The 16,926-nt window shown below is 41.0% G+C and overlaps 1 protein-coding gene across 1 annotated transcript in view; it reads right to left on the minus strand.

Moving 5' to 3' along the window:
- Window positions 1-16,926, minus strand: part of Ipo8 (importin 8) — a 96,619-nt gene that overhangs the window by 22,673 nt on the left and 57,020 nt on the right. The window contains exons 17-20 of the mRNA XM_004632177.2: window positions 12,154-12,220; window positions 8,072-8,197; window positions 7,127-7,224; window positions 3,885-3,980 (exon numbers count right to left, since the gene is read on the minus strand). Of these exons, the coding sequence (XP_004632234.1) occupies window positions 3,885-3,980; window positions 7,127-7,224; window positions 8,072-8,197; window positions 12,154-12,220 (387 nt within the window). The remainder of the gene's footprint in view (window positions 1-3,884; window positions 3,981-7,126; window positions 7,225-8,071; window positions 8,198-12,153; window positions 12,221-16,926) is intronic.

Consider the following 16,926-nt stretch of genomic DNA (forward strand, 5'->3'; position numbering starts at 1 on the left):
AAAAAAAAAAAAGACCAGCTTTTTTCTGTCCCTTATATTGTATGCAGGGCTTTCTGCCCTAGGGGAGATGTGGCACTCACCCCCTCAATCGCAGCACTGGACCATGAATCAATCACAAACTCTAGGTTCACCTACCTCTGAAAAAGCCTAAGACTGCATGAGGCTCTGAGAGGGCATCTAGGCACAAAGCATACCATCCACCCCTGGTGCCCCAAGACTCACATATTTCTTTATAAAAAATACATTTAGTCCATCTCTAAGAGTTATCAGAGTCCTAACAGTGTCAGCATTGCTGAAAAGTCTCCTTTCAGATTTAAGGCAAACTCTTAGCTGTAAACCTTAACACAAATGAAAACAAAGTTAAACACTTCCAACTTGCAATGGCACAAAATAGACATTTCCATTCCAAAGTCATCGACAGGGGACACAAAGAAATGGGACCAAAGCAAGTTCGAAATCTAGCAGGGCAAACATTAAACTCTGTAGTTCCATGTTCCGTGTCTGAGGCAATCTGTGGCAAGTGTGAGCTCCAAAGCATGTGGGCGGCCCTGCTCCCACGCACTTCTGGTGGTCACAGCTCCCATGGCTCCCTCTTGGGGAGTTTGCCTCCCCTCTGCTTCTTCCTTATAGTCTTCCTCAGAAGATCCATGTTCCTGGATTCTCCAAACTTTTGGGCTTGCCACTGCACCTCTGGCTCCACTGTCACAGCTTTACACACGGCCCTCTCAGAGGTGCACTGCCTGGCCTCCCGGGCTTTCTCCTGAAATCTGGAGGCCTTCCCAATCTTGCATTCTGCATATTCCTAAAATCAGTGCCATGTGGATTATGGCAAGGTCTGCTGCTAGCTGGAGCAGAAGCCAGGCTCCCTGTCTTGAGCATAGGGCTCAAGTGCCTGGATCCCTGAGCTCTCTAAATCTAATTCTGAAGAACAAATTCCCCAGACTGCTGCCATTCTGGAACAGGCTGCTCTTGGGCCTTCTTCTCAAACCAAAGTCTTACCACTTTTGCAATTTAAGGCTGCAAAGGTGGAGTCCCACAGCGTCTTGTGATATCCTCACTCCATCTTTTCTATTCCGTTGCTTCTCAACAATCAAGATCTCTTCTACTCTATTACAGCTTTACTTGAGCTTCTTTTCTGGCCAAACTCACAATGTCTTAAATCATTCTGCTGGGCTTTCTACTCTTAATTCTCAAAATACATATAGCCAAAAAACCCCAACAGTAGCCATGCCACTGCCTCAACATTCGACTGCCTTGAAATATCTTCTGCCAGATTAATTAGTTCACTGCCCTTAAGCTCCGTCTCAGGTAAAGTCTCTACACAGGAGCAAAATTCAGCTGATTTTGCTCTGCCAAGCCACAACACACATCATCTAGAGTCCAACAGCCAATGCAGTCCTTCTTCCCAGCAGAAACTCCTCAAGCTGAGTCTTTACTGGCAAGATTTCTATCAGCCTTGTGGGGTTCTGTGCTGACCCATACTGTACATTCCGATGCAGAACCCCCTAGGCTGTACAGCCTAAGGCTTACCAGCTCTACTTCTTCAGCCAACATCTCCAAGCTTTTCCACACTCTTCCCATAAGTCACTCCCACAGGCTCATGAGCCATGTGGTCAGGTACAGTCACAGCGATAACCCCACATCTCTGGTACCAAATTCTGTCCTAGTTACTTTTCTCATTGCTAAGACAAAATACCCAACATCCCAAATAAGGGAGGAAACATTTATTTAGCTCACAGTTTGTGGAGGTTTCAGTCCATAGTTGACAAGCTCCAAGGCAGGGTGGCACATGGCAGAAAGGCAATAGTTCATAGTGCCAGAAGACAGCAAAAGCAACAAGACAGACAAGCTTCTTTCTGTCCCTTACACTGTATGGAGACTATTTACCCTAGGGTAGGTGTAGCACCCACAACCTCAATCTCAGCATTGGATCATGATTCAATCACAAACTCTAGATTCACCTACCTCTGAAAAGGCCCAAGACTGCATGAGGCTTTAGGCGGACATCTAGACACAAACCAGAACATATCTATACAATGGAACATTATTCAGTATCACAAACCAATAGGGTCCTGATGTACATTACCACACAGATGAGCCCTAGAGCCTTATTCCAAGTGCCAGAAGCCTATAGGAATGGGCCACATACCACACTGACTGCAGTTCTGTGACACACCCACAACAGGAAAATGTAAGAAGGCCGTGAGTGCCTAGGGCTGGTGAAAATGTCCATGGGATTTTGAGGGAGAAAGGGTAACGAAAAGTTCTAAAGCTGTTGCAATCATTATGGAATTCTGTGAACATAAAATCACTACAATGTACACTTTGAGTGAAATATATAGTAGATGAATTATACCTCAATAACACTATTAGACAACTGTTACAAAAAAGAGAAATTCACATTTTCACTCAAATGTTTTAACATTCCTCTTTAGTAATTATAGAGTCAAAAACTAATTTTACCAAAATTTGTATATTTGTACTTATAAAAACAGTGTAATTTTATACTTTTAAATTGGTCAAGAGAAACATCTTCATTTTTTTCACATTACCTTAATTTATTTTTAGAAAAGATAACTCAGGAGCAACTGAAATAAATAGACACTTCTCGAAAGTAGTACAAATGGCCAATAAATACATGAGAAAAGTTTCAACACTCCTGACCATTAAAGAAATGCAAATTAAAACAACACAGAGATTCCATCTCACTCCAGAAATAATGGCTATCATTAAAAAATCAAGTAATAATAAATGCTGGTGAGGCTGCAGGGGCAAAGGAACACTTCTCTATTGTCGACACAAATGTAAACTAGTAGAACCACAGTGAAATCAGTGCAGAGATTCCTCAAAGAACTAAAACCAGAAATTCCACCTGACCCAGCTATTTCCCTTCCCAATACCATCTTCAAAAGTTAAAGACCTCACACTGCAGGGACTCATGCACACCCACGTGCACAGCAGCACAACTCATGACAGCTAAATATTTGCATGGCCTACATCCCCATCAACAGATGAACAGATAAAGCAAATGTGGTATTTATATACAATGGAGTACTATTCTACCATAAAGAAAGATAAACATGAAGCATTCCTAGGTAAATGAATGCAATTTGAGACAACATTAAGCAATATCAGACACATAAGCTTAAATATTGCATGTTTTTTCTTATATAAGGAGATATATATATACTATATAGAGAAAGAGAGAGAGATATACTATATATATATAAAAAGAGAGAGAGAGAATAGAAGATTAATACAAGTTAGGGAGCTCTTTCTCAAATAGATAAGGGATTAAGAGGGAAGGGTAAGGAGAGGAAGGACAAGGAGACAAAAAAGAACTGAAGGAGAAAAATTTCAATAAAAATAGAGGTTTTGCAAATGGGAAGGGTTGAAGGGAGTGGGGAGGGGTAGGGAAAAAATTAAGATGTGTTATGTGCATGTTCCACTCCCCATGTTTATCATTGTTATCACTGTGTACTGCAAACATGTGCAAATTAAAAAAAAAAAAAAAGTAAATGCCCAGGGCACACTTAAATAGCATACAAAAACAAAAGGAGGGGAAAGGTATGATACCACAAGCAGTTTATTTACACGTGGGAGTTCGGGGTTGATCCTTAGCCCCATACACGCACAGGGACAGCTGAATCACTGGGGCCTCCAGGATGTCACTGGTGTCTCCTTTAACTACTATACCCAGTATCTCTTTGTGCATCTCTTTCTCAGAATACAAGGTATAGTCTTCAACTTGCACGACTGTGTCAGCAAGCACAAACTACATAGGCTATCTTTTTAAATTTTCCCACCAAACTTAACACAGTATCAATCAGGCAGGTATGTTCGTAATGTAAATGTCTGGCAGGACACTTTCCAGACACTGTTACCTGGTCGATGCCCCTTCCTTTGCACTGAAGAATGATCACTTCCAGAAGTTTGGCGGCGTGACACTCGGCGTCTTCCCCAGCATCTCCGCACAGGACCTGAGTGATCACAACACGGTCAGCCCTGAGCACACTGGTCAGGCTTCAGCCACGGCCACCTCAGTGGATTCCCACAGACCCAGGTGCGGGAATCATGGCTGTCATGTCAACCTTGACAACCAGAGACAAAAGGCTGAAGACAGATAAAGCCCACTGGCCTCTACCTATCTGCCATATCTCCTCATTTCCTAGAGATGGAATAATTCATTTGTTTGACTTTGAACTAAAGTAAAGCTATAGGAGTTAGAAGGAAAGCTGTCTGAGTTAACTATCCAGGTAAATGAAGCTTAAAAACAGCAAAATAATAAAAAAGAAAAAAAAACCTTTATAAGCAAGCTCCCTTTTCTGTCCCTTCTGAATTCTTATCCATCAATTTCCCCACCTGGACTTCAAAATTACAAATATTGCCCACAGTTAGCATAACCAACAAGTACTATATAACAGAAGACAAACTATAACAGCTACTAGACTGTCTTACCATCAAATCTATACTTTAACAATTATAAGTAATTCTACAATGCACAAGTTCATACATAAAATTTGGAGTAGAGTTTATATATTAAAAATTAAGAAAGATGGAAAATTACTAAATTAAAACTTAAGCACTAGATAAATACAAAGAAACAGATCTGAAAATTACAGACAAAAAGTGACAGAGAAAACAAAAGTAGATTAATTTTAAAAAGATAATGAGTCAAGCGATTTTTGCTGAAATCATTTTTAAATGCAAAGAAAGCAAAAATTTTAAATATTAGGAATCAAGAGACAAATACAAATTAGAAAGAAATATGAGAACACTATGGAGAACTCCATAATCTTTATACATTCTAAAACTTAAAACACTGAATAATTGCCTAGAGAAATATAGTTTAAGAAAACCCAATTAAAACAAAATTCCAAGCCAGGCTTGGCAAACCTATAATCCCACATTTCAGGAACCTGAGGCAGGAGGATTGTCATGAGTTTGAGGCCAGCCAGCGCTACACTGTGAACTCAAGACCAGCCTGAACTGCACAATGAGAACCTGTCTCAAAAAGCAAAAAAAAAAAGAAATTCTAGACAAAGAAAACAGACTAAACTTTCCCATTGAACTGTATTTCCTCCCCAAGGCCATTAAAAGGACAGAAAGAAATTTTAAAGGTTCTCAACCACAAAAACAGAGCAGTAAATTTTGCAAGTTGGTAAACTGCAAGGCAAGCTGACAATCGGCTCTACTTAAATAAATGTAAAGTTCTACCCATACGGCAGTGTGTCAATAAGAGTCCGAAATGCAAAGAGGTTTGGAATCAGCATAGCTCTGCCATTTTTAAACTTTTGTTAGAAAAGCTACTTAGGCTCTGTGTCTTACTAATAAAATATGGATATATACTCTGGGGCAAACTAACTAAAGACATAATAAACTGGGTATCACAGCTCAGGCCTCTAATCCCTGCATCAGGGGAGGCTGAGGCAGGAGAATTCCAAGTTCACGCCCATCCCATCCCACTTTGTGGGACAGGGTGAGGGAGAATGAATAATTTATTCCTTTTCCCAAAAGTGCATCCGCTTGAGGGCTTGTCTGATGAATTTCTGCTTGCCAAAACAGAAAGAAATAACATAAATTTTGGTTGTTTTTTTTTCCTTGTATTTTAGGGAAGGGTTACAGGATGTTCAGGGTCTCCCTACTAGATTGGACTCATAGTGATCCGCCTGTTTACAGACTCCCAAGAGCTGGGATTACAGGCGTACGCCACCACACCCAGTCTCAATTGTGGTCTCAGCGCGCCCCAGGGATGGGGCCACAATGGCAGGCCCGGGGATTGAACCCCAGACCCCTGCACCTGCTTGCAGGCGCTTTAATCCACTGAGTTATTTGGCTGGCCAGAAAATCTTGGAATGAAAAGAGGGGAGCCCTAGAGCCAGTCTACTGGGTTCATCTGCCTCCCACACCCAGTAGCTACATGACGTACAACAATTTCCTAAAAGTCAGGCATGGTGAAGAAATTTTAGCTCTGTTTCCTCATTGATAAAAATGTGACACCTCCCTCCTAAGATGAAGTAAGTTAATATGTAGAAAGTGCTCTGGAAATACCTGCTCTATTTTAAGAATTCAGCAAGTATGAGCACTAAAGCAAACAACAGCTAAGAGGGAAACTGGAGACTGGGTTACAATGGATGAAAACGGATTATCACAAAGCTACGGGAGCCTTCTTAAACATCACTCAAACACTTTGGCTTAAACGTGAAATTTACTTCCCAAAATTCAACAGACTTTTTATAACTGAACTGGGTCCTACACCAGATATACTACTTCAGAGCTCTTGCCAGACCCTGGAAATACGAGTCCTCCAGTAGCGCACGGGGTTGTACATTTGTTATTTTATTTCCTACTATACAGCAAACATTTTGGTTTCTGGCTATTTGAAATTTCTGAAATCTGCCTGCCTTGTCTCTGAAAAATCCAATTTTATATTTGAGAGAGAGAGAGAGACAAACAGACAGACATAGAGATTCACTAAGAGGAGAGGAAAACGTTTAGTCATCAAAGATCCCAAGGTGTAACTGACAGTGGAGCAGGTCTAACTGTGGCAAACATACACAGTGAACTACTATGTCTGGGCATAAATGTAACAACAGCCACAATAAGGATTACAAACCATCTTGTGGGCGCTAAATGGCGTTCTTCTCCAATGACAGCATCACAACTGCTTTGCCTCACATGTTCACGTTGAAACTGCCTACATCTCACGGATTCCAATACACACACTGACCTAGTGGAAAAAGTGCCTTTTGGTCATAGGTTGGCAAACTGCATGGCTAAGCCATGACCTGAAGAGCACAGGAGGGTGGACACAGGTTCTAAGCAGACACCGCTCCATCTTCCTTAGAGGACCTGAGCAGCTGGACCCTGGCACCGGTTCCACGGATGACAACAAGAAATGACTATAGTTACTTTGAGAGGTAAAAAGTACATAGACATTAAAGTGCTACACACTGTAGCCACAACACATATCGTGAAGCTTTCAAATTACAACAGTCGCAAGCACATTCTGGAGAGGCAAACTGCTAAACATGCAGTGACCAGTTAATGCAGACCACAGTAAGAAAGCAGCTGAAAGCCTTCAACACCAGCAAGAACACTGGGACAACTGAAAGGCCACACTTACCTTTCTACACATCGTAAAGATGACTTCCAAATGCTTCGAATTGGAGAGCAGGGTATTTGTATCTATTGTCACATAATTATGCAGGAGAGGCATCATGTCTGGGGAGAAAATTCAAAATGCCAATGAGCTTCTGCACCAGGAGTAGAGACAAACTTCCCCAGGCCACATTTCTGTCTAGCAAACAGAATGCTCAGTGTGGGGCAGAAAGATCCCAACTGACTGCTCCACATCATTTTCTTCTTTTCCACCGCACTCATCACCATCTGACGCACCGTAAAGCTTCTTGCTTGTTCACCTCAGAGCTTCCTCTACCTCTTCCCACCAGAATATAAGCTTCACTAGGACTATGGAAGCTCGCTGCTATACTGCTGAGCTCAGCACAGTGCCCAGAATACAGCTAGCATGCAGAAAAGATTCCCAGGGGAGTCTTTCGGGCGCATGCCTGTGATTTCAGTGCCGGGAGGCGGAAGCAGGACCATCACCATGAGTACAAGGCCACCCTGGGCTACATAAGCAAGTTCAAGGCCAGCCTGCACAAGACAGTGAGACCTTGTCTCAAAAAATAAAACACACTCTGGAGAAAACTAACTAAGGACATAACAAACTGAGTATCATGGTTCAGGCCTCTAATCCCTGAACTGTGGGAGGCTGAGGCAGGAGGATTCCAAGTTCAAGCCCACCCTGGGCAACCTGGTGACTGAGCAAGACATTGCCTTGTACAAAGGCACTAGCTAGGTCGGATCTTTAACATTGAAGAAAAAAGAAAGAAATACCACCTACCTCCACTGGCTATATACTCAAAAGCACGGCTATAATAATTCCACCCTTTGATAAGAAAATGAAAACATCTCCTGACTAGTACTGGACTCTGTGGGTTTTTACTTCACATAGCAAAGTAATATTGAGATACAGAAAAGCAAACCCAGTACATGACCAAAACTGTACCTGTGAAGTATTCGAAGCAATCCTGCTGGAACACTTCGTATAAAATACTTAGAAGCTGCCACATCTGAGGGGAGATGGTGTGGCAGGTTAGACTGTACGCCAGGGAGAGGATTTCTTCATAGAATTCTAGAAAGAAGACAACGCGCAGTCACAACGGCAGGCAACAGCAAAGCTTCCACAGCACTCACCCAGGGGACTGCACGCCCACAGCGCCCGCGCCCCGGGGCTGCAGCAGGAGGCAGGGTCGCCGGCTGCTGGGCTCACCACGCCTGCTGCCCCCTCAGTAAGGCAAGCAGGTGTGGTTATTACAAGTTCTTATAAAATAAAAACTTTATAATGTATGAAATATGGTTTATACTTATAAAATCATATTAGAAATGCATATGAGTAGGAATTCACGATCACATCTTACTCATGCAGGAGACTTTACATTTATAAATGATTAGCAATAAAAAAATAAAACAATAAATAAAAATAAATGATTAGCAGTGTTCTCTGGGAAGTTTAATTACACAGGGTTAAAATATCTGCCCAGCTCACATATATGCTTACAAACAACTATATCCTGTGCAGTTTTTCAATTTATGAAACAAATATATATGCTGGAATTCTCCACCTGGCCTCAAAAGGGTTATACTCACTATAAAGCAGCACACAAAGAAAATGTTCTTGCGTTCACACACAAATTTATTAGGATCATCACGAGTGAAAAGTAAACTTACCTAAGTGCACAATCAGAAAATACAAGCCTCAATAAAAAAAATTTCAAACAACTCTTACCATGCTTCTGAGCAAAGTCTAACCTGGACTTTGTTTTGTTTTTATTTTCTATCATAAAGGGAACTAATAACCTAGAAACTTGAATATTTTTGTACTAAAACAATACACTCAGAAGCTATTAATACATATTACTTGCCTTACTGAAAGCAAAATAAGATAGAAATTACAGATACTAGGAACAATCACTTGTAGAACAACAAATTATATGCATACAGGATTCCTGAAAGTTCTAGCATAGCATTAAAGCAGATAAACAGACCAACAGAACAGTATAGAGCACCAGAAACAAATCCACACATTTCCAGTCAACACATTTTCTGAGAAGAGGACACAGGGGAGGGACAGTCTCCTCAACAGATGATGGTGGCAAGACAGGATGTCTGTGTTCAAATGAATGAGACTCATCTCATAACACACATAAAAATCAACTCAAAACGGTGTAAATCAACATTAGCACTGAAACTATAAAACTACTAGAAGAAAATATAGGGGGGAAGCTCCATGACACTGATCTGGACAGTGTTTTTGATACAACCCCAAAGAGATAGGAAACAAAACCAAAATACAAATGGGATTATATCAACGTAAATGATTTCTGCATAACAAAGGGAATGAGAAAAGACAACCTGAAGAATGCAAGGAAATATTTGCAATGGATATGACAAACAACTAATGTTAACTACATTAGGAACTCTCCAGCAAGACAATAAATCAGGCTGGCCGGATAGAGGACTAAAGCGCCTACTTAGGCAGAGTACAGGGGCTAGGAGTTTGATACCCAGGCCTGCCTGGCCGGTTCTACCTCTGGGGCACACTGAGAGGGCAATTGAGACTGGGCATGATGCTGCGCACCTGTAATCCCAGCTCTTGAGAGGCTGTAAACAGGTGGATCACTACAAGTCCGATCTAATAGGGGGACACTGAGCACCTTGTAGACCTTCCCTAAAAAAAAACCTGGGAATTGTGGTGCATGCCTGTAATCCCAGCGTTTCAGAGGCTGAGAATAGGAGTCCGATCTATGTAGTGAGACCCTGCAGACCCTATAGATCCGGTCCCAAACACAGAGGAAAAAAGACAATAAATTATTTAAAAATAGGAACCAGGCATGGGGTCATGCACCATACTCCCAGCTACTCAGGAGGCTGGAGGATGACTAGAGTCCAAGAGTTCAAGGCCAGGCTAGGCAACACTGACACACCCCAAAACATACACATGTTTAGCAAGTACATGCAAAGCTGGTCAACATAAGCTAGGCTTAGTGGCTCACTGAGCTACTTGGGAGGCTGAGGCACAACTGCAAAATTTGCAGCCAGTCATACAATTTAAAAGAATGTCTCAAAAAAGAAAAATGCTCAACATGAGCCAAATTAAAATCACAAGGATATATCACTCATAGTTGTCAGGATGGCTATGATTTAAAAAAAAAAAAAAAAAAAAGACACAGGATAAGTGTTGGAAAGGGAATTCTTATCAGTGGGAATGTATACTTGGGCAGCCACTGCAGAAAACAATATACACATTCCTCAAAAGTTAAAATCTGAGAACTACCATAGGATTCATCTATCTCACTACTCAATATTTATTCATAAAACCAAGATCTTGAAGCAGCCAAGATATAGAAAGGCCTAAGGGACTGAATAAAAGATGGCCCATATTCAGGATAGAAACTCCACTTCCAGAAAGGGCATTGCACGTCCACGATTACAACACAGACAGACCTTGAGGTCACTGTGCTGCATGAAATAAGCCAGGAAAGCAGCACCAACGTTCCTCTGTCACCATTAATGTCACCATTAATGAACACCCTTACTCCGGGGCTCACTCTGCACAGTCTTCCACCTTGGACAGATGTGAAACCTTCTCCCTGCCCAAAAACTCACCCTCCTCCTCACTTCCAAGCCTGGGAAAGCACCAATCTCTACTGACAAATTCTTTTAAAGTTATTATACTTTCATTTTAATTGACAAATGAAAATTATATATATTGATGGTGTTTAACAAAATGTTTTGAAATATATCCATTCTGTAGACTGGCTAAATCCAGTTAATTAATGTCACCGTTATTTCATACACCCAGGTTTGTTGTGAGACCACAACTATTAGCCGCTTTCCAGTCCACAACACACTGCCAACGCCAGCCATGCACCCTGAGCAGCACCCCCAGGCCCCAGCCCTCAGCAACCACCATCCTAGTTTTTCAAACTCAACTCTTTTAGGGTCCATGTAAGTGACTTTGTGGCATCTGCCTTTCTGTGCTGGCTTATTTCACTCAGCATTATGTCCTGCAGGTTCATCCAGGTTGTCACAAACATACGATTTTCTTTTCTTTCTCTAAGTACTTCCATTGTATATACACACCACATTTCACTCAAGTAATATTCAAATACTTAAGACATGCTGCTCAACTTTTACTGATGCAGTGACAGGAGATGGCTGGAGACAGTGGTCACCTGCTCTTCTTCCACATTCCTATACAACTGGAATCTCTCACACCCAGGTGACGTGGGGCTGCCAACTTCAAAGTGCTTAGGTACTCTACACACTCTCCAAAATACCCAGCCTGTCACATCTGCCATTAGCTACTTCCACGCAGAAGTCAGCTATAACAGGGCAACAATTCCCACTTCTGGCAAGAAAAATGCCTGTTTTTAACCACTGTTCAATTTCAGGTGAAAGTAGAGTAAGCTATCTAAGCCTCATCCTACTTCTTCATCTCTAAAAACACAATCTCCTTCTCTGTCCTACCAGAGAATGTCATAGCAAAATAAATTCCTACTAGATGAAAGTAGGAGGCAGAGAAAGCACAAAATAGAAACTAACAGCCAGGTGTGGTAGCACATGCCTGCAATCCCAGAGACAGGAGGATCAGCATGAGTTCAAGGCCAGCCGAGGCTACATAGTGAGTTCAAGGCCAGCCGAGGCTACATAGTGAGTTCAAGGCCAGCCTCAACTTCAAACAACCAAAAGAGAAGTGGAAAAACATGAGTTATTTAATAATCCTGAAGAGAAAAAGTCACCCCAAATCCAGACATAAGAAATGAAAACAACTAAATCTGATCACATTCTCTGTCTTTTCAAGTTTCCAAGGCCAGCAATCCTTAATTGGATATATTACAGGTTTATCTCTGAATGAAAAGTAGTACCTAACATTAGAAAGTATAGCCACAAATGGCAAAGAACCCAAATTTCTCTTTCTCAAACTGTCCATCTTATTAAATTTCAAGAGCTAAAAATGCACTGCAATTTCATCAATTTAAAAATAAAACCTCAGTTTACCTTTTTTAGTAAACCTCTGAAACTTACCGATTACATGTTTCTGTATAACAAGATCAATAATCCGTAGACAGATATTCTCTAGCTGCTGTGTAATCTAAATATAAAGGACAAACATTTAGCTTAAAATTCACCACAACCCTCTAATGAACAAATTAATATTATTCCAATAAAAGTATCTACTAGACATTTTTGAGAGGGGAACTTGGTAAGTTAATTGCAATCTTTGCATTAAAAAAAATTAAACATGCAAAAACACAAGGAAATTCCAAAATGTAGACCAATGATAGAAATGGTGGTTAAATCCATAGTGAATTATTCAAGCTTTGGTGAATTAAATTAGAGCCTCATGACATAGTTCAAACCCAAATAAATTCCTACTAGATGAAGATTTTGATATAGAGAATTAAAACACAAAATAGAAAAAAAATACAAAGAATTCTTTTATAGTCCTAAAGAAAAGGACTTCAAACTCAGAAATAAGAAATAAAAAACAAACTGACAGCAAAATCTAGAAATTTCTGCACAAGACATGAGGAAGGAAAGATAAACAAAAAGCCAAGTAAAATGTCATCAAATGGTATCACAAACAAGGTCAAATTTCCCCACACATGAAACCAAGAAAGGCAAAGGCCACAGAAAATGAGGATGAACAAGTCCTAAGCTGATAAAAAGATGCTCACGGACACGTAAGATTACAAATTCCACGTGTGGCATCACACTTCTATCAGCCTGGCAGTGACCAAAGCACAGCGCTAGGCAGCCGGCGCTCAGGTCACAGGCGTGTGGACAGCGAGCTGCGCCCGGCGCGTGCCTGGGGCAATTCCTTCAAGCCAGCTCCCACCCAGGGCCCGCGACCAGCAATGCCAGTGTCCAGATGTCTATGCACACGACATGTCAAAGGCCATTTGTTACACCTGTGCTCGTCACTATAACCAACTGTCTGTTTGAACAAGGGACAGTTTAAACACATCCATTAACGAGGAACTGATTCTATAAATTTGACATATCACGCAAGGAATAGTATGCAGCCTCTCAAGGGCATTGCTTAAACAGTGTGATCACCAAGTAAAAAAATGAATGATCACGAGATGAAGTTAGAAATGGCAGCTAAAGCCTATGTAGATAAAGTGATCATTTTCATGAAAAAATATAAACACTAACTTTTGGAAAAATAAAAAAGCTTGATAAAAATTACTATGTTCTGAGGGTGGTAAAATTAAATAACTACAGAGTGATAAAGTAAAATTTAACTGAATATCTTTTCATGCTTAAATTTTTCAACATGATTGTAATAAGTATTTTTCAAGTAAGTACAAAAATTCAAAATTTTTTTCACCATGGACTATATTTTTTATATAAATACCCAATTTCAACTTTGAAGCAAATTTTAATACTCAGTTTAACCTTTTTTTATTTTTAAACTTTCAACACATTTGTAGGGGGCAGTTTCATAATTAATACACATAAAACTGCTATGTTAGAGTTCAAATAACCCAAAATTTTCCAACTTAAAACACTGAACAATACATTCACAACCATTAGATTAAAATGTACATACTTTTTAAAAATGTGCATCTTAGTGGCCACGGTTCCATCCCCAGTGTTCCATGCCAGCCCCACCCCCTGGGGACGTGCTGGGATGGTGACTGAGACTGGGCGTGGTGGCGCACGCCAGTGATCCCAGCACTTGGGAGGGTTAAAAACAAGAAAATCACTGAGTCTGATCTATGTAGTGAGACCCTGTAGACCCTGTACTAAATACCAAAAAAAAAAGTACATTTTTATCACCTATTTTAGATTTCCAACTTTGCTTTTCATACATTAAGTATTTACACATGTATTCATACACATGTAGTCTTTCCCCTTAAAGAAATATTATTTTTGAAGCTTGTAATGAATCAGTTTCAAATTAAATGAGGCCATCAGGAGCCAAAGACTTGTCCTACTTATCCCCTGGGGAAATAATTTAGCTGAGGGCTTTAAGTGTTTTTACCTTTGGGCAAGAAACCTGGATTTGACTAGTGTTTCTCAATTTGAACCCACTGCTCCCTTGGAAATCACAGTAATGTCACCAATTCCTTTAACATTTGCAATTCAAAGGGCCTGGGAGATAGCTCAGTAAAATAAGTGCTTGCCTGGCAAGCACAGGGTCCTAAATTCAATCCCCGGTACGGGGGGAAAAAAAAAAAAAAAAAAAAATTTGCAATTCAAAATAAATATCAACAGCAAAAAATTAAAACAAAAAGATAAAATGCTACTGCTTCCAAGCTAATCCTGTAGCACACTGTCCTATTCATACCCCAGCACACACCAGGCAAAATGGACTAGATGATTCTTTTTCTTTAGACAATTCTTAAAGCTTCTTTAAACTGTAAGTTTCAAATATGTAAGGTGAAAGAACCACTGTTAAGTGTACTTGCTGTAATTTAATTTGGAATGCCTCACTGTTAAAAGACCATAGAAGTCAACACAGAAGGATACAAAATAAAATAATAAATAATAAAATAATTAATATGGGGGGAAATCACACTGATCCCTTTGGGTCCAAGAGAAGAATACTGAACCACTTGTACAAAGTAAACACTGGTATCTGATAAACACAGGACCTGTCAGTAGCCATGTGGTTTAACTATTTAAAGAGCCTGCCCCTTGCCCATTTTTAATTGGGTCTTTAAATTTTGGGGTGTGATATTTATGAGTTCTTTATATGTCCTAAATATTAATCCTTTGAGGAGTCGCTGAAAATTTTTTTGCATTCTGTACATTTTTCTTTTCACTGTTAGTAGTTTCCTTTGTTGTGCAGAAGGCTTTTTATTTGATGTGAAACCATTTGTTCATTCTTGGCATGTATCTTGTGCAACTGGAATTTTGTTGAAAATTCTTTGCCTACATATAAGTCTTAAAATTTTTTACCTAGGGTTGGTCAGAAAGCTCAATGCATTAAAGCATCTGCTTAGTCAGACGCAGGGACCAGGGTTCAATCCCCGGTACGCACTGAGACAGCGACTAAGGCTGGGCATGGTGGTGCATACCTCTAATCCCAGCGCTTGGGAGTCTGAAAACAGGAGGATATGAGTCCAACCTGTGTAATGAGACCCTGCAGACCCTTTACTAAGTACATTTTTAAAAACTTACCTATTTTGACTTCAAGCAGATTAAATGTATATGTCTTTTTTGTTTGTTTGTTTTTGTAGAGTCAGGAATTGAACTTGGACCCTTGAGCTTGCCAGGCAAGCATTCATTCTGCTGGGCCATCTCTCCAGCCCCTATTCTAATTTTTTAGATCTTCAATCCATTTTGGTTTTAACTTAGTGTACAGAGAAAGATCTGATTCTAAATTCTACATTTGGCATGTGGATAGTTTTCCCAGCAAAGTTAGTTATAGAAGGTATCTGTTCTTCAGAAAAGGGATTTAGAAATGTTTTTCAAAAATAAAATAGCTGAGGGGCCGGGGAGATGGCTCAGTGGAGTGAGCGCTTCCCTGGCAAATGCAAGGGCCTGGGTTCAATCCCAGGTTCTGCCAAAATAATAATAATAATAATAATAATAATAATAATAATAATAATAAATAGCTGAGTGTGAAAAAAATAAACAAATAAATAAAATAAAGAGGCTGCCCCTGCTTCCTAAGACTGCTCCATACAAAGCTGTCCAGCAAATCTACTTGGGCTCACTGGAGTGGTGAAAAAGATCTGATCTAAGGCAGGCTGTGTTATACTTGGGAAGGAGAACTGCAGGCTGCAAGTAGAGAAGTGGGTTACACACTGCAGTGTACAGCGTACAAGCTCTCCACACAAGCAAATCTCCCAAACTGACCTGAGCATCATTCTCCACTTTGGCAAAAAGACACATTACCAGTTCTCTCGATGGCATTAGTAAGATAACATGCACTAATGGAGAAAGGTCAGTGTAAATTCCTATTCCAACACTCAGGAACTTGGTCTACGAAGCTCTCGCCCTTACTTCCTTTGGGAATGGTAATACTTGTTCCACCAGAATGCTGTCCCTGTCCTTACATGTGACAGTCAAGCTGGACTGTCCACGACCAGTGTGGGAGCTGCCCGGAGATTAGCAAAGCCCACTCAGGTGTGCCAGGTGGCCCGAGAGTGTGAGTCTGGCGCCGGCCCCCTCCTCGCTGCCGCTGCTCCTGGCTGCTGTGCACTGGGTTTCTGGCCCTGTTCGGCGCCAGCCACCACGCCACTGCTGCCTGCAGCAGCCCGCCAGGGACAGAAGCGCCTGGGCCACGACCCAGATGCAGCCTCTCCTCCTTTAAGGTGCCATGCCGGGCATTTTGCCCAGCAACAGAAAAGCCAACTACCAGAGAGCACCACTGTGACTGAACAGTGGTCGCGCTGCCAAGACTAGACTGTGGGTTCCCAGAAGTTAGGGATTGTATCTTACCCAATTTCATTGTCCCCAAAACTGTTGTACCCTGTCAAAATTGACTCCATTTTGTTGCCCTTCTAACCTTGCCGAGTTCCTGCTCTGTATGCACCGACCCCTCCCAATTCATCACCCCATGACTGCCAACTCGAATTCCTCCCAATTCCTCACCCCTTGACTGCCAACTCAAATTCCTTCTAATTCCTCACCCCTTGACTGCCAACTCGAATTCCTCCCAATTCCTCACCCCTTGACTGCCAACTCAAATTCCTTCTAATTCCTCACCCCTTGACTGCCAATTCAAATTCCTCCCAATTCCTCACCCCTGTGACTCAAGTCTTATGATATCTGTTCCCCAAACCTTATCTCAATGAACTCTGTATGACTGCCAACTCAGCACCTTCACCCAACAGGACC

Source organism: Octodon degus, unplaced genomic scaffold (genome assembly GCF_000260255.1).
Source record: "Octodon degus isolate 3935 unplaced genomic scaffold, OctDeg1.0 scaffold00047, whole genome shotgun sequence".
Lineage (NCBI taxonomy): Eukaryota > Metazoa > Chordata > Mammalia > Rodentia > Octodontidae > Octodon > Octodon degus.